Below are 22,171 nucleotides of genomic sequence, written 5' to 3'. Positions count from 1 at the left end.
TGGGTATCGAACCCCGTTCCTCTGTGATTGATGATGGCGTTTCTCAGGTTTATTTCAGGATTGTTGCCTGGAGCTGCTTCTAGAATAAGATAGAAAAATACTTCCAAAAATCAGTCTTTACTCCTCTCGTCACATTAGTATGCTAATAGGTATTTTTTTCCATCTTATTAGTATCTAAGGGATGATTTTCCCCCTAAAAAGGCTAGTTTCTTAATGGATTGCTGCCATTGGGAATAAATATGTCTTTTATAGAAATTAAGGTTTAAAACTCGCCAGATCAGTTTTTTTTTTAAATAATTAATTAGACAGCATATAATACAACCTTAGGCCGTCTTCAAATTTCTTGGTCTTAAGGTTGTGAAGGATTGTCTTCCATATGTCTGTCAGTTTAGTAGGGCAAATTTATTTTGTAATTTATATTTTCAATTCCATATTTCTTTACGAATGGGTAGTATTATCCCTAAATTCCAGGATCATTTATGTTTTAATTATAATTTTCAAAATAGACAGATTTGGTATCAAAACAGATTTTGTCTCAGTGAGGTTTTATTCTGCTACCTACAGTAGTATAAGAGCAAGTCTCTGAAGCTGGGAAAAGTGTGAATTCTGGCTTTGTCACTTACTGTGGTCACTTCCTTCTGAAGGAGGGAAGCAGGGCGCAGAGCAGCTGACTGAAAGGTCCCTGTATTGGTGCACCCAGGGCAAGAGGTGGTCGTGTGCACTTCTCAAGTTCTCTGTTTATCTTTCCTCCAGTGGCGTTTGGCCTGGAGATGGTGGAGGTGGTGGAGGTGGTTCCTTGTTATTATGAATTCCTATAAGATTTTTATTGAATAAGTATACAAATATAAAATTATTTTTGTACTCAATTATTTGAAGAGCTATAAAAAGGAAGAGTCAGTTCCTGATTATGCCTTGCAGAAGTTTTGGATTATTGTCTTTTTTAATAAAATGTACCCTTGCTGCAACAGTTTTTATAAGGGGTTGGCAAATTTGAAAGCAACTTTTAGAATTTCGTGGGTTGTAAGTTAATGTACTGAGTGACTTCCTGAGATGTAAATGGCACAACATAAGTCTGGATATAATTTTTACATGTTGATTTCAGAACCCAAACACTACATTAGTTTCTTTTATCAGTGAAAGGGCATTTTTTTGTTTGAACTCACCAGAATGGTAGATTTGGTTTAGATTTTTTTTTTCTTATCTAGTTACCCTAGGCTTTGAGCTTTCTGGCTTTCCTTTCAAATAAATTATTGTAATTTGGCATGAAGAGGTTTGACTACCTGAATGTAAGGCTGATATTGAATAAATTCAGCTTATTTTCTAATGTTTGATGTTTGGCTTAATATTCCTTTACAACCGTCAGGTTCCTCATCGTAATGAATTCTTTTCTAGGAAGCGCTCCAAAAAATACGCCAGAAGAATACAATGAGAAGAGAAGTAACGGTCGAGCTAAGTAGCCAAGGATTCTGGAAAACTGGCATCCGTTCTGATGTCTGTCAGGTAATGATGCTTCTGAGAACCCAATTATGCCCATGTATCTCTTCCTTTAAAAGGCATCTGGCACTGCAGTTTTTCTAATTCTGAGAAGTTTGTACGGAACATATTACCTTGTACCTAAATGGGACACCATCCGTAAATTGTTTTGTATCATTTGGGTTTTAGTTTTGTTGTCACTTTTGGTATTGTCTTGTTTAATTTTGTGTGTGTGCACACGTGCGCCCAGTGGTAGGGTGAGGGGCACTTAGTGACAACATTCTGTCTCTGCATGATGAGTGAAGGTCGTTCTGGTCTTCGAATGCACCTGCCTCTTGGCAGCATATCGATAGGTGCTTGTCACAAGAGACACCCCAGCCCCTCTACTGGCAGACCCCTGAAGGCCATGTGCACAAACTGGACAGACCCATGGTTCAAACTTAGAATGCAGAGAACCGAAGGCATTCACGAACAGAATCAGTATAATTTCATATTTGAGCCAAATGATAGTGTTTTTTCCTTGGAGGAACATTTCAGATCTACTTTATGTATATATAACTGACTCACTTACTGTGGTTGTTTTCCCTGTGGGTAGAATTTATACCAGATTAGAGATCCCCAAACCCAGCATATTCTTTGGCTCTTTACTTGTGTTTTTTTTGTAATGATTGACATTGGTTGTACTCCATGGGAATTGCAGTAAAGGAAAATGAGTACACAGGCTGGGGTCAAATAATGCCGTTTACTGTGTTCAGCCTTTTGGGATAATATGTCCAGGCTTCTACCTGTCTGTTTTGATGGTAGCGTGTGTTGTAATAAGTTCAGGTACTCTTAGGTATTCACTTCATCATAATGAGTTTCTTAAAAAATCAGTGTTGGCATTTAATTATTCTATTGAACAGTGGGATTTAATCCTAAAATTAAAGGTATTGCTACACAATTCATTTACCATGTGATATGCAAAGTTAAATAGCTTTGTGTTAAGATGAAGTGCTATTGGTGCACTATTGCTAAACAGTTTGAGAATAAACATCTATAGTGGTAGCCAGCTACACCCACTAAGTCCTCAGTTATTTTGCCAGTTGAACTTTTTTTTTTTTTTAACTGTAGTTACTTTCAGAAGGGAATATTGTATTTATTTCTGTTGATTCTTTCTTAGGGCCACTTGAAGCCATATCACCCAGTTTTTCTATTTACCAGTGTTTCTCGAAAACCAACATATTATCATCCTAAGGTAGTAGACACTGTAAAAACAATGAGCAGAATGTTGAACAATCTGCTCAAAATCTGGTGATCTCAGTGGTAAGTCAGAGTTGATTGTTTAAGAGATCCTAACATTGTGGAACATTGAGAAATGGAAGGGACCTTAGAGGTCCTGTATTAATAGTTCAGTGGTTTCCAAACTTGAGTTTTTGGTTAACGTTGAAGTTTTTTTTTTTTTTTTTAACAAAACCCTGTGGAGCCCTAATTTGTAAAAAGATAAAAAATAATTGTCTTAATGATTGGTGGGTGATGGATGTGGAGGGAGTATTCAGTTATACTTGATTTTTTTACCACCCCAGGTAGCGTTCCCTATGGCAGTTTTGTTCTGAACACAACTTGTTTTGAAGCATGGAGCCCTTTTTCTCTTTCTCTTGGTAAAACAAATGGGGGTGCTGAAATGATCTATTCCACTGCAGTTTTGTGTTGTTCAGCTGTGTCACAGATGCCTTACTCTGGCTCCTCAGCTAGAGTAGAAGCTGCTTGAGCACTGGGTTATCTTCTCTGTGTATATATCACGGTTTGCATTCTGTTCTGAGGTTGGTAGGCAAAAGCACTCAGTGTCTTTGACTAACTGGTCAGAGGAAATGGATTTTGATTGAAAGTCCTGCAAAATGGAATACTTCTTGATCTGATAATAGTTCCTCCCTCTCTGTGACTCCCATTTTTCCAAAGATGACGGCTGTCTGTTTAAAAGCCATGCTTATGTGTTCGGTCCTCCTAATGGAAGTCTTTTATTAAGATTTCAGTAAAGTTACTCTCACATAGAAATGGCTTGATACAGAATGTAAATTGCTAAGTATGAGTTCATATACTGAATACAGGAATTGCTTTATGGTTTGTAAAGTGTATATATATATATATATATATATATATATATATATATATGTATATATACACATATGTATGTGTGTGTGTGTGTGAGATATATTGTATATATATATCTGCATATAAATGAATGAAAGTGTGAGCCAGCCAGCTACCTGAGAAGTTGATGGAAACAGAAAAGAAAGAAATCTGAGCATAATGGCAACACGGGTTGGTTGTGTGGGGGCAGGGGGTGTGGACCATTAAAAACAAAAACATTAGGGGCGGCCGGTTAGCTCAGTGGGTTAGAGCGCGGTGCTCTTAACAAGGTTGCCGGTTTGATTCCCACATGGGCTAGTGAGCTGCGCCTTCCACAACTAGACTGAAACAACTACTTGACTTGGATCTGATGGGTCTTGGAAAAAAACACTTAAATAAAAGTTTAAAAAAACTAAAACAAAATGAAAAAGTTCATGTGCTTTGGTGAAATAGTTCCTTCCACACCAAAATCCAATCACCCTGGAGACATTCTGTAGCTCTCAACCTTAGGTGAACAGATGAAGTATTCTGTTTATCTATCTTGACATACAAAATATTCCTACACAATCAGTGAATGTTCTTGGAGTTGTGAATGTAAACTGTGACTCTACTGAGCTTAAAACGCCAACATACGGAAATGCTATCTTCAGAGAGTTTGGAGGTGTTACTCATTAACTCATTCATTACATGGGAGCAACCTCGTTCAAATTTAACTGCAAAAACCTAATGCAAGGTAAGAATGACTTGGAGAATGGCCAGGGTAAATTAATTTAATTGACTTTGGGCTCAAAATGCATCTTTTTTACAGTGAATATTTTTACACTCATTGATACTCTTCTTTGTTCCAGAGTGGTTTTAAGGTGGTAATTCTTAAACATAGAAGTAGTTAAACAACATGGTTATGCAAGCTGTACGCTCCACAATGGATATGATTTAATCCATCACTCTTGTCAGTGCCAGTGGCTTGAACCTCTGATGCTTCTACTCACATCACTTTCTGTTAGGCTGTCCTCTTGTACTCGCCCAGTGAATTGGATTCTGCAGAGCCCTCTCCAGTTTTGGTCACATTTCCAGTGAATGCATGTTGTTAATACTGAAGTTCTTCCATTCTCAGGGCTGTCAGAAGCCCTGCTACACTCCCTGTCTTTTCTCTCTCATGGATGACGAGACCACTTAGTTCTTTGTCCTTTTCCACCCACTCTTCATTGAGCGTTCATGAGGATACCTCGTTGTCTTGGTTTTTTTTTTTTTTTTTTAAGATTTTTTTTATTGGGGATGGGGAACAGGACTTTATTGGGGAACAATGGTCAAATTGTTGTCCTTTCAATCTTAGTTGTGGAGGGTTCTGTTCGGCTTCAAGTTGTTCTTTTCAGTCTTAGTTGTGGAGGGCGCAGCTCAGCTCCAGGTCCAGTTGCCATTGCTAGTTGCAGGGGGCACAGCCCACCATCCCTTGCGGGAGTCGAACCTGCAACCTTGTGGTTGAGAGCCCACGCTCCAACCAACAACTGAGCCATCCGGGAGGCAGCTCAGCTCAAGGTGCCGTGTTCAATCTTAGTTGCAGGGGGCAGAGCCCACCATCTCGAGGAATTGAATCGGCAACCTTGTGGTTGAGAGCCCACTGGCCCATGTGGGAATCGAACCGGCAGCCTTCGGAGTTAGGAGCACGGAGCTCTAACCGCCTGAGCCACCGGGCCGGCCCCGTCTTGTTTTTATGTATATATTTATTGTTCATGGCTCTGTTTTGCTGTTCTAGTTGCTGTTTTTATGGGAGAATTTGAATACATTTAAAACTACATACTTTCATTTCCTTGCAATCATCCAAAGGAACTCTTAAAAATGAAAGCAGTTGTCAGGCATAGATTGCGGGGTGGGGGAAAGATGCTCAGTGAATGTGTGTATTTCAACATTGCAGAGAGTGATAATTGAAAAAACTGAGCTACAGATTGTAACAGTCTCATAGATAATGTTGAGACGTGGGGTACAAGGTGGGTGTGGCTCATGCAAGTACACACCTTTCCACGGTATTCACAAGAAACAGACTTATTTGAAAAAAGAAACTGGCTCTATTTGGAGCAAGTTTAGAGGAAGGGACTCAAAACTGTTTCACATGAGTAAAGGTTAAAGGAAGTAAGACTTAGGGTAGCTAAGGGACCAGGCCATTCAATTTTTTTTTTTTTTTGTCTCCAGGGGTAGAATTAGGTTCAAAGGGGTAAGGAGACAGATATGGGCTTAATATTATAATAATTTTCTAATAATTAGAGTACTCTAAAGAGGGTGTTGTTTTCTTTGTGGGTAATAATTCATCTCTGACTAGAGGTGTTACAAAAATAAACAATTCACCAGTTTGAGTTCATACTTTAGAAAGATAGTTGCACTGCATTGTCTTAATGACCTATCCACCTTCACTTCTGAGTGTTGACTCCCTCGACCTCCCTGCGGCTTAAGTGGCTGGAGCACTATCTTATACGTTGGCCACATACTTTGTTTCCATTATTGTATTTTTTAATACAGCACTTATAAAAGTGAAGTGGACAAAATGGCCAATATTCAGATCATAATGGCCTATCTCTCTGGGAAGCCCTTGAGGGCAAAAAGAGTGTTTTCATCTTTTCTCTTCCACAACTCTCGTAACCTTTGCACACGGAGGTGCTCAATATGTATTTATTAAATTGAACTGGAAAGAAAGACAGTCTGTTGATTAGAGATCCTATTTGAGAGAACTAATCTTTCTTTGTAAGTTAATAATACAGGAAACTGATTTCTGCAGTTTTAAGCAAATCCATTTTCATGTATTTTGAAACAATACCAGCTTAAAATACTTCAAAGACTGAACTGCTATAAAGCACATGTCAGTCATTCTGTAGGCTCTGCCCATCCTCCCAGTTCTAATGAATGACTCCTTTATTCTCCAGAGTTCTAGGGAAATGCTATGAAAGAAAAAAATATGCCTTTCATGAAATTATCTGCCAATGAAGAATCGATAGCTAAATGAAAAGTGATCGAAACAGAAAGAAAAGGTCCATGTTCTCAGGTGCCTTGAGAACCTGTATTGGTGGTTTTCATAAAAGCTGTCCTTGGAATATGAGCTCATTAAGTGTTCAACCTGGAGTGGCCTTTGGAAATCGTCTGGTTGAGACGTTCTTACCTGAGGGATAGTGATGGGCTTCAGGGGTTCGTGAGCCCATTAACATTGTGTGCAACTTTTGTATGTTTGTGCACATGGGTATTTTTCTGGCGAAAGAGTCATTTTCCTTAGGTTCTCAAAAGTGTCTTGACCCTGATAAAGTTTCAGAATTGATGAGCCCTAATCCTTTCCCTTATAATTAAAGATAGACAAGGAGGCACAGAAATTCTTGTAACTTCCCGGAGGTGACCCTACTGTACTGATGGAACCAGGCCTGTTCCTAATTGAAGGAGGACTCATGGGTCACATTCTAACCAGTTTTTGGTATTTGCTTACTTAATCTTTTTAACTGTTCTTGAAAGTAGCTATACTGATTTCCCCCCATTTTACAGGTGAGGAAACTAAGACTGACAAGTTAAAAAAATTTCATTCCAAGTAACGCAACGAATGGGTGGCGGAACAGGATTTAGACCCAGGCATTCTGGTTGCAGAGACTATACCTTTAACAACTAAGGTCCACCACACCAATGCCATGCAGCCAGTAGACTGTGACATGGAATTTGGGATTTGAAAAATGGATCTTGTTTGTTGTATAATAAATGAAGCATTTTTTAAAGTTTTTATAGGGTTAAACATATTGAAAACAAATTTTTTTTCTTAGCATGCAATGATGCTACCGGTTTTGACTCATCACATCCGCTACCACCAATGCCTAATGCACCTGGACAAGTTGATAGGATATACTTTCCAAGATCGTTGTCTGTTACAGGTAAGAATTACTCTCCTGTACACTTAGATGATAACAGGATAGGACTAATTCACCTTGGCAGTTTCCAATGAAGCAATGAGGACTCTATTTTGAGGATGTTTAGAAACATAGCTCCTTTATTCTGGTTGCCACTTTCAAACCCTTTTTCTCACCTTTTTTTTTGAGGCTGTCCCTAAAGAAATCAACTAAAGCAAAAATCTGTCTGTCAAAGCTGAGCCCCGTCTCTCACCTTTTCCTTCCTTATTCCTGGCTCTTCTTTCCAGGTGCTGAGTATTGTAATTCTCCTCTGAAAGATGGGGATTTTCAGGTTTGCTTTCAGAAGAGGGTTTGCACCAGAGCTCTGGGAATTTAACAGTAGAAGAGATAAGATGGAAAGATCAGGGCTTAATACTTGGCTGGATATACAGATCTCTTTCCTGTTTCATTTGGGATGATGTACAGAGGGCGCTTTTATGTTGAGTTTTAAGACTGAACTTACTTCATTGGAATTTTAGCTGGCCATGACTCACCCGAGTCATCACTTAAATTTTGGAATGAATCCTGATCATGCCAGGAACTCTTTGTCTAACTGTGGAATTCGGCAGCCCAAATATGGAGATAGGAAAGTTCATCATATGCACATGCGGAAAAAAGGTACGTTTGGATTCAGCCGTCGTGTTTTGGCCTGTGTGCCTGTTAGAAGTGAAATCCCCACCGGGAACGTTTCTCTGGTGACTGCTTCATCCTCTCATTCTTCAGTGCTTCCCGACCTATAAATAATAACATTTACTTTAAGCAGAGCGTTATAATAAGGGTGGATGAGTTTTTAGAAAACTTTCTTTCTCCTATCAAGTGTTTTAAGTAATTGAGTTGATTAAACTTATGGACATGCAGATATTAAACCTTTTAAAGTCACCTTGGGATGAGTTAAATAATTTTCTTTCTACATGTCATATCGTGGTCCTAGAATGCTTCTGACAGGACTTGTGTATTTTTCTTTAAATAGGAATTAACACCTTAATAAACATTATGTCACGCCTTGGCCAAGATGACCCAACTCCCTCAAGGTAAAGTAGATTTTTTTATAACAGCTTTATTGAGATATAATTCACACGCCATACAATTCACCCATTTAAAGTATACAATTCAGTAGTTTTTACTATGTTGACAGTATTGTTCAACTATGATCACTACCGAACTTTAGAATATTTCAACACCCCCAAAAGAAACCCTGTACCTGTTAATAGTTACTCCCCATTTCCCTCAGCCTGCCCAGCCCTAGGCAGCCACCGGTCTACTTTCAATCTTTATGGATTTGTCTATTCTGAATATTTTGTATCAATAGTATCATAATATATGTTGTGTTCCTGGGCTTCTTAGTGTGATGTTTTCAAGATTTATCCATGTTATAGTATGCGTCAGTACTTTTATTTCTTTTTAATATTCCATGGTATGGTTGTATCACATTTTATTTTTCCATGTAGCAATTGATTGGCACTTAGAATATTTCTCCTTTTCAGCTTTTATGAATAATGTTATGAATATTTGTGTATAGATTTTAGGGTGGACATATATTTTGATTTTTCTTGGTTATATGCCTACATGTAGAATTGTTAGGTCATATGGTAACTCAGTTTAACCTTTGAAGAAACTGCCAGACTGTTTTCCAAAATGGCTACACCATTTTATATTCCTAGCAGCAGTAGATAGGGTTTTGATTTTTTCACATCTTTACCAACACCTGTTATCTGTATCTGTCTTTTTGAATCTAGCCATTCTATTGTGTCTGAACTGTTATCTCATTATGGTTTTGTTTGAATTTCCCTGATGGCTAATGATGTTGAGCATCTTTTTCATGGGCTTAATGGCTCTTTGTTTATCACCTCTGGAGAAATATCTGTTCAGATCCTCTTCCCATTTTTTTTTTTTTTTTTTAAAGATTTTATTGGGGAAGAGGAACAGGACTTTATTGGGGAACAGTGTGTACTTCCAGGACTTTTTTCCAAGTCAAGTTGTTGTCCTTTCAATCTTAGTTGTGGAGGGTGCCGTTCAGCTTCAAGTTGTTGTCCTTTCAGTCTTAGTTGTGGAGGGCGCAGCTCTGCCCCAGGTCCAGTTGCCGTTGCTAGTTGCAGGGGGCGTAGCCCACCATACCTTGCGGGACTCGAGGAGTTGAACCGACAACCTTGTGGTTGAGAGCCCACTGGCCTATGTGGGAATTGAACTAGCAGCCTTCGGAGTTAGGAGCACGGAGCTCCAACCGCCTGAGCCACCGGGCCAGCCCCTCTTCCCATTGGGGTATTTTTTATTATTGCGTTACAGTCATTTTTTGTATATTCTAGATACAAGCCCCTTTTCAGATACATGATTTGCAAAAGTATTTTCTCATTCTATTGATCTTTTTAGTCTGTAGATGATGTCCTTTAAAGCACAAAAGTTTTGATAAGTCCAATTTATTATTTTGTTGTTTGTGCTTTTGGTGTCATGTCTAAGAAACCTTGGTTTGGGTTTTTCTTAGATGCCCTTTATCAGGTTGAGGAAGTTCTGTCCTATTCCTAGTTTGCTTAATGTTTTTATTATGGAAGTGTTCAATTTTGTCCAATGCTTTTTCTGCATCTCTTGAGATGATCATGTGTTTTTTTTTCATTTATTCTACTCACACGGTACATTACATTAATTGATTTTTGGGTTTTAAATCACCTGCTTTCCTGGGATACGTTTCACTTGATCATGGTGTATGTTAGTATAATATATAATAGTCCTTTTCTATGCTGTGAATTCAGTTTGTTAGTGTTGAGGATCTTTGTGTCTACATTCATAAGAGATAATATTCTGTACTCTGCATTTCCTGGGATGCTTTTGCCTGGTTTCATTATTAAAATAATACTGGCCTTATGTAACGGTTTGGAAAGTTTTATGTTAGTTTTCCATATTTTATTTCTTGATTTTAAATGATACCTTTTTATATGAATATTCTCACTAAAAAAAAAAAAGGGGTTTATTTGAGCCAAACTGACAACGTATGCCAAGGAGCAAGATCTCACATGCTCCCTATGCCTAATATTATCACCTTTGTGTGGCCTTGAACCCCTAAGAATCTGGGAAGGAAGTGGGCTAGGTCTGTGTAGACCCATTTACACTCTGGAAAATTGAATGAAAGCAGAAGCCCAATGGCCCATGAGGCTGTGTTGATGCTCCTGGGGTTATCTTATCTTTGTGTGGGACGTACAGCGGTGGTAGTTTAAAAGACAGTAGAGGAGATTGCTGGAGGGTGGCTCTCTTTTTAAAATGGGGAGCTAACAAGTTGAATAAGCAGGCCTGTCCCTCCTGGGATCCAGCCGTAGATGGATTACAGGTGGGTGGAGCAGGGTTAGAAGAGACAGAGTTGAGAAAGTCGCTGCAGCTGATAACTGGCCTCCACAGCCAAGGGAGTGCCCAGCCATGGTTGGCACAGCTCCCTTTTCTACCGTTTTCTTCATATATCACTTTTCTTTTAAAATTGGTTTGCCTTGAGTTGCTCTCTTTTGAGGTTATCATAAACCAAACTGTCTTTCCTCTTCAAGAGGTGAAAAGAGGTAGGACGAAACTTTAAAATTCCAGTTTGAAGATAGCACACAGTTTTGTACAGTTTCTGTGAGAGTCTAAGATCAGAGAAGATCTAATTGCGAGAGGCCCTAATCACATCCTCAGGGATCTGTGGCCATGATTTTGTGTACCCTGCTGCATTATAATCTCCAGGTGACCGGTTCTGTATTTTAATAAGTGGAACCCTGAGTCCCCTGCAGCCCCTTTCACAAAGCTACACACACCTTAGACACGTCCTTTTCAATAATGAAAACAGGTTAAAATGATCTTTGTCTCATCTTACCCAACAATAGTTGTTGGTATGTAAATTGTCTTGGATAGTGTTGTTCAAACCTCATGATTTATGTTTTCTTTTGCTCTATTACAAAGAGATGGCTTTCTTACCATGGCAAAAGGAATGATATCTGAGAAACTGCGCTCTTTCTGAATTTCCCATTTTGAAAATGATACCACTGACAGAGAATAAACAAATAATCTCTTGTCCTTTGACTTCCGGTCTCTGGTGCTTGTTTGAGAGCCTCTTGCTATGTCTCTGATCTTTTTTGCTGATGCAGAGTTGACCCAAGTTTCTGTTCAGAAAGAGCCTCCTGGCCTTGGCTGCTGGGTCTGCTGCTGCTCGAGTGCCACTATCTAGCGTTCCCCAGTGGGGCACAGCCCTGGAGCTGTGCTTAAGCACATACAGATGTAACTCAGCAGATTTATGAGTTTGAGGCAGTTTGTGGGTATTTTAGGAGATCCAAAGGCAAGTAAAGCAAAGCCCCCACTCACCAGGATGCCTGACTACCTGGCGGGGGGGGGGGGGGGGTAAGAGTGCTATGAACATAAATAACTTAACATAAGGGAGACTCTGCTAAGTGCTCCAGTGAAGGTCAAAAACAAAATACACACACAAGACTGCTGTGGGTCTAAGGACAGCTTTGGTGATTGTTTAGGGATTAGAGGTCAGTTTTATTCTGTGCACTTGAATAATTGAGTTCACTCGAAATGATTTGCCCTCTGCTCTGTTTGTTTCTTGGTTTGCTGTTATAGCATGAGATGCATTAGTCTCTGCTCCTTGGAAGTGTTTGTGTATCTTTGAAGCAAACACTATCAAATCACAAGTGTTGGTGGTTAGATGTCCTCCCAAGCAAGCTTGCTCAGAATTCCAGACATGAGAAAGGAGAGAGCAAGCGAACTACTTTGTTCGGGATTCTCTTTCTGGCACTAGTGGAAGTCAGGAGCGAGGCCGCCAGGGGACCGGGCCGAGAGGTGGGGCTCTTGAATGAATTCTTCTCCTTGTCCCCTCCCACCCTGCCCATCCTGCAGTACAGTTAGTGACCACATCTGCCAGTTCCCCTTCACACTGCTCCTGCAGTCAGTCATCTTGTGTTTCTGGAGCTTTGGTTGTAGTTTTTAGTGGTAACCTGCTCGAGAGCTTTCTGTGATGTCTTGTTTCCCACTGAGGAGAATAAGCTGGAACCTCCCCACCTGGCAGTCCCAGCGTTAAGCAGGGTCATGGTCAGAGCCATCAGCAGAGGTTCAAATGGCTGGTTAGTGCTTTACTTGATCTGATTTGGGATCAGCTAGGATTTACAAAAAGGCACAGAGACTTAAAATTATTAAATAAAATCCTGTTTGCCTAGCAAAACTACAAAATAATTAACTTTCACGATGGTATCATCTCAAGGGGATATACCACCTATAATTTTAAAAAGTGTTACTGTTTAAACACATAAATTTCAGTTGTATAGTGAACTGTATTTTGCCGTGTATAATGCGCTCCCATGTATAATGTACACCCACGTTTTTGGCCCTTTCAGGAAAAAAAAATCTTCCGTTTTAATTTTTTAATTCAAATTTTTATTTGTTATATTTAGGTACTTGTTTTTTGTATTATAGAGGAATTTTAGCATATATTTTTTAGCATATTATGGGACAAGAAATTTTATGTAACAAATAATTACAAAACACCAGAATAGATATAAGGTATAAGAAATTTTATGTACCGGTAACAAATTTACAATATTTATGCATCATAGAAGGCCAAGAACTCTTCCTCGTTGCAGGTTCGTTGTAAGTTCTACAAAGCCAATTATTGTATTCCAGGGTATTATTTTGCATATGGATATCATTATTGATTTCTAGAGTTACATTTTTAACTCATAAGCATAAATAACATAATTAAAAGCATTTATATAGGTACGGAATTAGTACTATCCATGTATAATGCTTATCCTTGTTTTTCCCTCACAAATTTGGTCAAAGAAGTGCGCATTATACGTTGCAAAATACGGTATATTTAACTCATGCAAATTATAATGAAATGTTATCACAGAAAGGGTCTCTCTAGGATTAGGCATTTGGTGGCATTCAGGTAATCCATGTAAGCAATAAGACTTTTAGGAAAGAGGGGCCAGAGACTGTTAATGGAAAAATGAGAGAATCAAGCGCTTTGTTTTACTTTATTTTTTTGATTGGTAGAGTCATTGCTGGACAGAATGTATAAGAATCTATTGACCCAACAAAGAGACACATATGGACTATTTATTAATGTCTGTGTGTTTAAGCAAATGATCATTGCAAAGTATTTTTGAAATCAGTTATACACAAGTATTTTGCATTAAAGACAGTAACAGTATGCACTGCATATATGTAAATTCTACTGAGTGGACTTACGGACTTCAGTGCTTCAAGTTAAAGCCAAAAGATGCCTAATCTGGGATCAAGTGGTCCAGTGGGTCTCAGATTTACTAGCTCCGTGCCCTCACCTTCCCCTCAAGTGTCCAGGTAGATAGATGTAATGAATAAAAGGAATTCCTGGATGCGTGGAAGCTTCGCCTGAGCTCCAAAGCCCGTTCTAGCTCTACTCTAACAGTCACTGCTTGGCGCTTAGAAGGCAGAGTGAGAAAATTTGTACAACCCCTCACTCTAGCTATTACCCTTAGATTTTGCCCCGTTCCAAGATGGTTTTCTATGGAGTAAATGACATCTTACAGTAAGTACTGTTACCGAGAGACTGTTGTGTTTTATAAAGTGCTTTGAATTCCTCAGACCAAATGTGCTTTATAAATGTTACAGTTAATCTAGATTTCATAATACTGCTGTTTACTGGGTTCTCAAAAACAAATGGGGTGTTTACTGCTCAGTAAACGTCTCATCTTGGAGCTTGCTAGTTTTATAATGGGGATGAGTAAAGAAAGTATAAACAGTGGCAGGAAGAGCAAAAGGTTTGCTACTGGACTCCACAAGGACTAGCAGCTCGCTCTGTCCATTTTCCCAGGTAAACCGTTGGGTTAGGAATTGTCCAGTATAATAATAAACTCAAGTGGTCGTTTGTCCCCATTTTTGTTTGTGGCTTATTGCCAGGGATTAGTCACCATGTACATTCAGAAAAAACATGCTTGATATGGGCAAATTATTTAATAGATGGCAGACTCACTGTTGAATAAACCTGTGGAGAACAGCGATCTTGTGCTTTAGCACACTGAACAGTGTCTAACTTTGTGGTTATTAAAATCCTAGACATAGTTCTTGTCTCCCTTGAAGTTTATAAAAGAAATTAGAATTTACGCCAGTATGACTTCATTCAAAATTGTATATGACTTAAAGCAGCTATTATTCTTTGACTAGGTGTCTTATTATTCTTTAATAAAGCGTAAGACAATCCAAATATGGTTTAGCTCCACCCCTAGCCCCCTGCCAGGGTTTCTTGCTTTCCACATTAAGTAGATTTTCTCGTATAGGACTTTGAACTGTTGGGAAGAAAATAACGTCTGTACCACAGACAGTGCATTTTTATTTTACTGGCTTATGAGCAACAACAGGATAATATTAATTTCTTTTTAAAAACTCACCATTTCTTTCTTTGTTCCTATCCTCTCTCAGGACAATAGCTTGTTAAGTTTCATGACAGTAAATTAGGAAGCGGACTTAGGAGTTAACAGCGTCTTACCGTTAAACCGTGCCTCCTTGATGCTTTCTGCAAGAATGATGAAAGGTGCCTTTGGAGTTCCGGTGTATGTGACAGAAAAACAAAAATCACAGTACTGAGTAGCTTTTAAAAGGATTTAAAAAAAGAAATACAATGTTTTATATTCTACCATGGAACCTTTTACTCTTAGCTAGTGGATTAGCAACTGAAAAATAACATGCCTTTAAAAATCTAATATATATTTGGTAAGGATGAGAAAAATATGTTTTGGGGCCCAATGCTTATTTTCTTTATTTCTTTGTTTGTTTGTTTTTTAGTAAACTAGTAGATGAGTTCTTCACTATAGCCATGCATTTTGTTTCATTTACCATTATTAGCTATTAACTGCTTGCCAGAATGCCTTTTTCACATAAAGGCCATACATTGAAATGAGGGTTCAGAATCCCTTCTTTGGTGCTCATATCTTTCCAGTTTCTCCAATTACATTGATTTTTCTTTTAAAATTCCAAAATGTGGAGGGATGGTAGGGTAGAAGAATAAACTTATATTTATGAGATAGGTGAAATAATATAAAATTGATGTCAAAATGCCACGTAGATGATTTGTTAGCCAAGAGTCATGTAATTTACAAATATTTTTTATTTTTCACATATACCAAAACTGTAGGCAGACTCTGAATACGGAAACTAAACTGGCACACACGAAACAGACAGCAGTAAAAGATAGTATATAATTTTGTCCTAAATTGAGTGATAAATGTGAGTCATGTGGGAATGGCGGTGTGGGTGGGAGGGGTGAGCCAGCATCCCTGAGAGCTCCGGTAGTTGGGGCAGGCCTCCCACCTGTCCTTAACAACGAGCAGGACTTAGGAGAGGAAACATGCAAGGGAGAAGCAATGGTGTGTGTCTGGTACAGTGCAGAGGTTGGTGAACTTAGAGTTCTGAAGTTGCTGTTGAAAGCAGATAAAATGGGTGGGTACAGTGGCACTAGATAAAGAATGGCCTGGAAAGACAGATAGGTTTAGACTTGATAGCTGCTGAAGTTTTTGAGGTGATGAGGGTCCGTGTCAGAGATACTTAAGGAAGCCCCTGGAGTCGGGACGCAGCTCCCGCTCAGGCCCAGGCCTGGCCCTTACCTTCTTTGCTCAGGTCCCAGGGCTTCCTTTCCTTGCCTGCCTTTCCTTCTCACTGTTGTCACCATTCTTTCTGGTGTCCTCCTGTTACACAGCTCCCAACCCTCGCATTTTCTCTTTGTGCAGCTAGCCCTGAAACAAGCACTCAGATCTTTCTACTCTATGACTTAGGCAACTCATTAGGTCTCAGCCTGCTCTAAACACAGTCAGGTTTGTATCTGTCACGTAAAGAGATTGCCAATCAGTGACCTCAGCTATTTCTTCTCATCTTACTTGTATCTATTTCTTTCTTGAAACAGGTTCTCTTTGGCTAGACGATAACACTGGCCTCCTTTCCTCCCACCTCCCTGGCCAGTCCTTCCCTTTTGGGGGCTTCCCTTCTGCTTGACCTCAGCCGTGACCTCCCCTGGGCTCCATCCTGGGACGCCTTTTCTCTAGCTGCATTCTTTCCCTAAGTAGTGTCACCCAGGTCTGTTGCCTGAAATCCTGTCTAAACATGGACGTCTCCTAACGATTTATTACCGACTTTGTCCTTGCCCATGAACACTGGATTAATATATCTCTTCATTGGGATGTTTTATAGACATTTCAAGTTAATATGTCTAAAATGCAACTATTTCTTCTCCTCAAACCTGTTTCACTTGGGGTCTTTCCTTGCGGTAAATAGCACCACTTTTCACCCAGCTACTGAAGCCAAAATGTAGGTGTTGACCTTTATTCTTTTCTTTTGCTTAGCTTCCAAATCCCAACTATCATAGAGTCAGAGAGAGGCTAACATTTCACCAGACCTTGAAGGATGAGTAGGTTTTCAGTGTGGTTCTGTGCACAGGGGAGAGTGGAAAACTCCAGGGCAGCAGAGGCACCGAGTGTTTGGGGGGGTGCCGTTTTTCGAGAGTAGGCAGTTTTGAAGCAGGAGCCTGGTGTGCAGGTGGGAGAGTATAACATAATGGGACTGAAAAGGTAGCATAGGCCTGTTTTGAATGACTTTTGATGCCAGGCTAAGTTTAGAGTTTGAGCACTCAATGGGAAACTGTCCTTAGACCATTGTACCAAAAGTGATTCTTCAGTGTACGGTTCTAACTCTTGCTGGAATATATTCTCTTGTCTACCTGACAACAATGTAGAAGGATTCACAGTTGTTAGGGTCCAATCTCCTCACTTTAAATCTGATCCCCAGGGCAAGGAAGCCCCTAGGTCAGAGAGCCTGAACGACAGGGTGTGAGGGAACACGTCCTCCCTTTCCCATGAGGCGGCCCCAGGCCTCTGGCTAAGATGGCGGCCAGTGCTCTTGAGGAAGAGAAATAAGGGGGGTGTTTTGATTGCTGAAAGGCTAACCCTCATGTGCCCTTTCTTTGAGGGGAGAGGGAGAGAATGTAAATGCGTGCTATTTTAAGCAATCTTTTAAATTTTCCTATAGGATTAATCACAATGAACGGCTGGAGTTCCTGGGGGATGCTGTTGTCGAATTCCTGACCAGGTAAGGAGGCTTTCCTACTGTCCCCAATAGTTACATTTTATAGGTAACATGTTTAATACACTACCTTCTTTGTATTTAGCTAAATAAGTCATTGGAACATCTGTATTTTGTCTCTGCGGTGGAGCTTAAAAGCTACATGTCTGTGGCTTTTGCCCTGATAACTTGCATTCACTGAGGCTGTAATGAGCAAGATTACAAGATGAAAGGCTGGTGTCTCTGTCAAGTTTATGTTCAAGTTGCTAGAGCCACAAGAGATCAGCTTGCCTTGGTCTAGATCCTTCAGAGCTTATATTCAATTTGTAAAGAAAGGGATGATATTTTAAAATGTCATTTCATTTTCTAGGATTTGTCTTTGATCCCTTTCTCACTGTTTCTGATCTCAAGGGAAGTAAAGCTTACAAGTAATTTTAATGACGAGATTTTGGTGTGTGTGTGTGTGTGTGTGTGTGTGTGTGTGTGTGTGTGTGTGTGTATGTGTATTTTCTCCCCAGCAGTGTTTTAGGATCCTTTATTTGGAGGTAGGGGGAGGAAAGTGCGTTTTGCTTTTCCATACTCACATAATTTCTCTTTTAAAGGGAGATAACACAAGCTTTTCTTGGAACTATCTTGAGCTATTTTTATTCTCTTTAGTCATATCTTTTTCCCAAGAAGGACATTATGAGCCAAAGGGGCAGTGCTTTAAGCCTGCTCTTCCTGGAAACAATTGGACTCAACAAGCCTAGTGGATCTTAAAAGCTGGTGTGACATTTGGGAGACACCAGGGGCCGCTGTGGCCCATAGTGGCGTTCCACTGTGGCTTTCTCCCCAGTTTCCACACTGTCCTAATCAGCCCCTTTGGGCTTGTTCTTACAGCACAGCCAGCCACACGTGCCACTCTCGGTTCTCTTCCTGTCCCTCTGTACCTGTGAAGAGCATGTCTCCACTGCTGCTCTGCTCAGGGCTTCCCAGGCTCCTCTCCAGGGGCCGCTCATAGTCCAACCCAAGAAAAAGTATTTGTTTCCAGGCCAAGTTTGAGAGTATCGGATAGGTTTGCTCTCAGCAGTGTGTGACAGATTGTTCAGGGTTTTGTGTCGTCAGATTTCAGAGAAACGTTTGGATAGAAATAAATGTGAAAGTATGAGTGACTGGTGCTGTTTTCGGTTTTAGTACATTCAGCTACACTGTGCTTTCTCTTTAACTTTCATAGACTTTTAGTCATACCCTTCAGTTTAGTTTAATTCACGTGGTATCCATTGCGCAGATCTTTTGTGCTGGCCCATTCTTGTGACTCAGAACCACAGACAGGATGTTGTGATGCATATTTATTTATGTGCTTTTTTTGTTTTGTTTTGCAGTGTCCATTTGTACTATTTATTTCCTAGTCTGGAAGAAGGAGGATTAGCGACCTATCGGACTGCCATCGTTCAGAATCAACACCTTGCCATGCTGGCAAAAGTATGTCAACCATCTGAAGCCCGGGTAGTGAAGTCTGACATTCTCTGTTCCGTCCACACATAATTTTGCTTTTGAATAAGTAACTCTTTAGCGTGTATTAAGGGTTTAATATTTATAGACCAGGAAGGATTTTTTTGTTTGGGTTTTAAGGATTGAGCCTTATTAGTTCAGTTACCTTTGTGAGTTTCACCAGCAGCCAGTGAACTCCATGGTGAAGTCACTTGATAATAGAAGGGGAAAAATTTGGCAGATGTGCATGAACAGAGTTTACCATTCCCAGAAAAGGAACATGAGAGCAGAGCAAAAGAAATGAAAAATTTTTATATTTCCCCCTTGTGTCATATTTCTGTATTACATTTGTTTTTAACTTGCTTTAACAAGCAGAATTATAACTTTGAATAGAATACTCCAGGCCATTTATATCCATAGGGGATACTTTACAGATCTTCGAGAATCCCCCCAAGTCACAAATGCCATTAATTAAGATTCAGGGTTTCGGCTGTCCAGCTAGCTACCTTGACTTAGCTGAGTGACTAATGGAACCTTTTCTCGATTTTGATTCAGGTAAGCATTTTACTTACCTTATCTCAGTTGATATTCCTGTCTCTGTGAGGTGTCGTATTAGAGTGAATCCTAACAGACAGAACGCGGGCACTGCACTGCACCGGCCATCAGGAGTCCAGTGCACACCTCTCCTCTTACAAACAGTGGGGCCCGGGCCAAATTGGTGTTCTCTTCTCTAAGCCCCTGCTTTCTCATCTCTGAGATGGAGATGGCACTAGCACCTTCCACACACAGTGGTTGTGAGATCTAATGACATTATCATTTGAATTGTAATGATTTATGCAGGGCCTGGCACAAAGCCTGTTCATCTCGGTAATCACCCAAACACGTAAATGAATTAGTAAGAGGTAGTTGTTTTTATTGCTGCTGCCACTATTCTCATTATAAATCATTACATTTTACAGACCTGCGGGTTTATTCAAAAGCAGAGGGAACTATGGCTCTTAAATCCCCAAACACTGATGATCCACTGAAAAAGCTTTTGTGTTTTCCTTGATTTTTGCCTTAAGTAATTTTAATTGTTTTTTTCATTTTGATATAAATGTTGGAATTTAATAGAAATCACTAGATCTAACCCATTCTACTTTTATGGCTGATTTCTTAATTTGATTTTGCCAAGGCATCAATTACATCCATCCTGTGGTTTTTGTGGTAGCAAGAGGGCATCGTTTTATTTTACATAGCAGGCAGCATCATCACAATTACAGTGGATAGGCTCTGACCCAGCTTTGGTGGCATTTGAGAATGGAAATAATGATGCTTAATGAAAAACTATAGGCTGCAGGTTTGCTAACTTGGTTTTAGGAGCCTCACACTGAGTAAAATTCCACAACTCCATGTACGTGTAAAACTGTTTCTGTGTTCAGCTGATTAAGTGTAAAGCTGCTTCCTGACAGTCCACATAGACGTCCACTGGAAGTATATGGTAGTAAATGGATCATCACCCCCCCCCTCACCCCTCATGATTTCTTTCCATTCAGATATAATGGAATTGCATAATTAGTTTTCAAACAGTTTTAGGGAGGATATTTACAAAGTGTGGGAAATTTCCATAGCTGAAAACAGAAGCTCTTATGTAACAAATTGGGTGCTCTGCAAAGCCATGCATGATGAGGGGAGTGGCCAGTTTCTCCCTTCAGGGATTTTCTTGTGATCTTCTTCTACCGCAAGCCCCACCATCCCCAGAGCACTCAGTGCCCGTCTGTTCCAGCAGAAGGCAGGGGCAGTCTTGCCTGTCTTCTGTCTGGACCAGTGCTTCTTCACTATGTGGAAGCGCTGGCTTGATGGACACTTGCTGACCTCTTTGAGAATTTAGTGAAAGCTCTAGGTCAGCTCTTCAGACAAATGAACATTTTATTTTAACACATGCACAGTTGAACATCAGTTTCCTTTTTAAAAGTTCCACTAATGCCTGCATGGAAAAATGATACAGAGCAGGGCTTATGAGAAGTTGGAAAATTCATACCATTCCAGAATAGTTGTTTATAATGTAAAATGTGGCTTGCAGTTTGCTCTCAAGCAGGGCTCCAGAGAGAGCAAACAATTGGATTTTCCCAGTGAAGTTGTGAAACAAATGAAATTTACATATTCTAGTATAAACTCTTGCACTTGGGGATCAATTTTTTAAAAGGTGTTTTCTGCTGTTGGATTTGTGGTAGTCAAAACTCTCATTTGAGTATATTTTATATATGCATGAATTCCTAGCAATACAAAATACCGATAGCGTACGTGTCTTGTTTTTGTTGTCTGTCTTTTTCCAATATAAATGGATATGAATATTTTTAATAAATGTACCAAGATACACAAAATCTGAGTATCTTTTCTCTGAGGACTTAAGAGACTCATATTGTCGTAGGTTGTTCATTGACTTGTGTCTTGTTCCATATCACATGGCATGTTATTGCTTAGTAGTATTTATTGAATTGAATTACATGGTGATGGGAACAGACTTAGTGTATGCTTATGCAATGTTGTATCTTTCTCCTTTATGGAAAGAATTATGATTTCTATTTATTCAGTCTCAGGAGTTTTATTTTAAAAGCTCATTCTGTGTCTAGTTCTAAAAAGACTTGAATTGATTTGTATATTATAATACAGTAAGATGAGAAATAAGTAGGTGCTGAACTCAAAGAGAAAATATGGGTAAGACAGTAAAATGGAGCTAGAAGTAAAGTTAGTATACATAGATGTATTCATAAGTCCTACACGATTTCTAGAACTGGGCCACAGATTTGGCTCTGCACTTTTTTGAGCCCAAATAAAAAAGGCAACATAATTCATTATAAACAATATTCCCAGAACCCTTAAAATAAATCCAGCCCATTGCTGAGAAGACCTCACTGAGCCTTCAGGAGGTTGACTGTGGAGACCTCATAGAGGGGACACAAGTGCAAATATATAGGGACTCCCAAATCCTTACCCAATTAACAAAAAAGATGTAGAGATATAAGGCATTTTGAAATCCTCTGAGGGTCTGCATTTACTCTGCCACAGAAAGATCTATTCTGTGTGGTACCAGCATCATCAGTACTACAGAACCCTGGAATCAAAGAGGTTAACTTGGGGTTGGGTTTGTGTTCTCCTAGGCATATTGGGTGATCCCAAGGGCCCGTGGTCTTTTA

At 39.7% G+C, this 22,171-nt stretch overlaps 1 protein-coding gene across 19 annotated transcripts in view; it reads left to right on the top strand.

Moving 5' to 3' along the window:
* Nucleotides 1–22,171, top strand: part of DROSHA (drosha ribonuclease III) — a 112,158-nt gene that overhangs the window by 59,727 nt on the left and 30,260 nt on the right. For all 19 annotated transcript variants that reach the window (XM_074329034.2, XM_074329035.2, XM_074329033.2 and 16 more), the window contains 6 exons: nucleotides 1,393–1,500; nucleotides 7,365–7,472; nucleotides 7,967–8,105; nucleotides 8,458–8,518; nucleotides 17,493–17,552; nucleotides 18,887–18,986. In XM_074329034.2, coding sequence (XP_074185135.1) covers nucleotides 1,393–1,500; nucleotides 7,365–7,472; nucleotides 7,967–8,105; nucleotides 8,458–8,518; nucleotides 17,493–17,552; nucleotides 18,887–18,986 — 576 coding nt within the window. The remainder of the gene's footprint in view (nucleotides 1–1,392; nucleotides 1,501–7,364; nucleotides 7,473–7,966; nucleotides 8,106–8,457; nucleotides 8,519–17,492; nucleotides 17,553–18,886; nucleotides 18,987–22,171) is intronic.

The sequence above is a fragment of the Rhinolophus sinicus genome, chromosome 3 (genome assembly GCF_057876585.1).
Source record: "Rhinolophus sinicus isolate RSI-liver-muscle chromosome 3, RSI-T2T, whole genome shotgun sequence".
NCBI classification, from domain to species: Eukaryota; Metazoa; Chordata; class Mammalia; order Chiroptera; family Rhinolophidae; genus Rhinolophus; species Rhinolophus sinicus.
The sequence above is the reverse complement of the archived record's forward strand: the minus strand, read 5'-3'. Positions and strand labels throughout refer to the sequence as shown.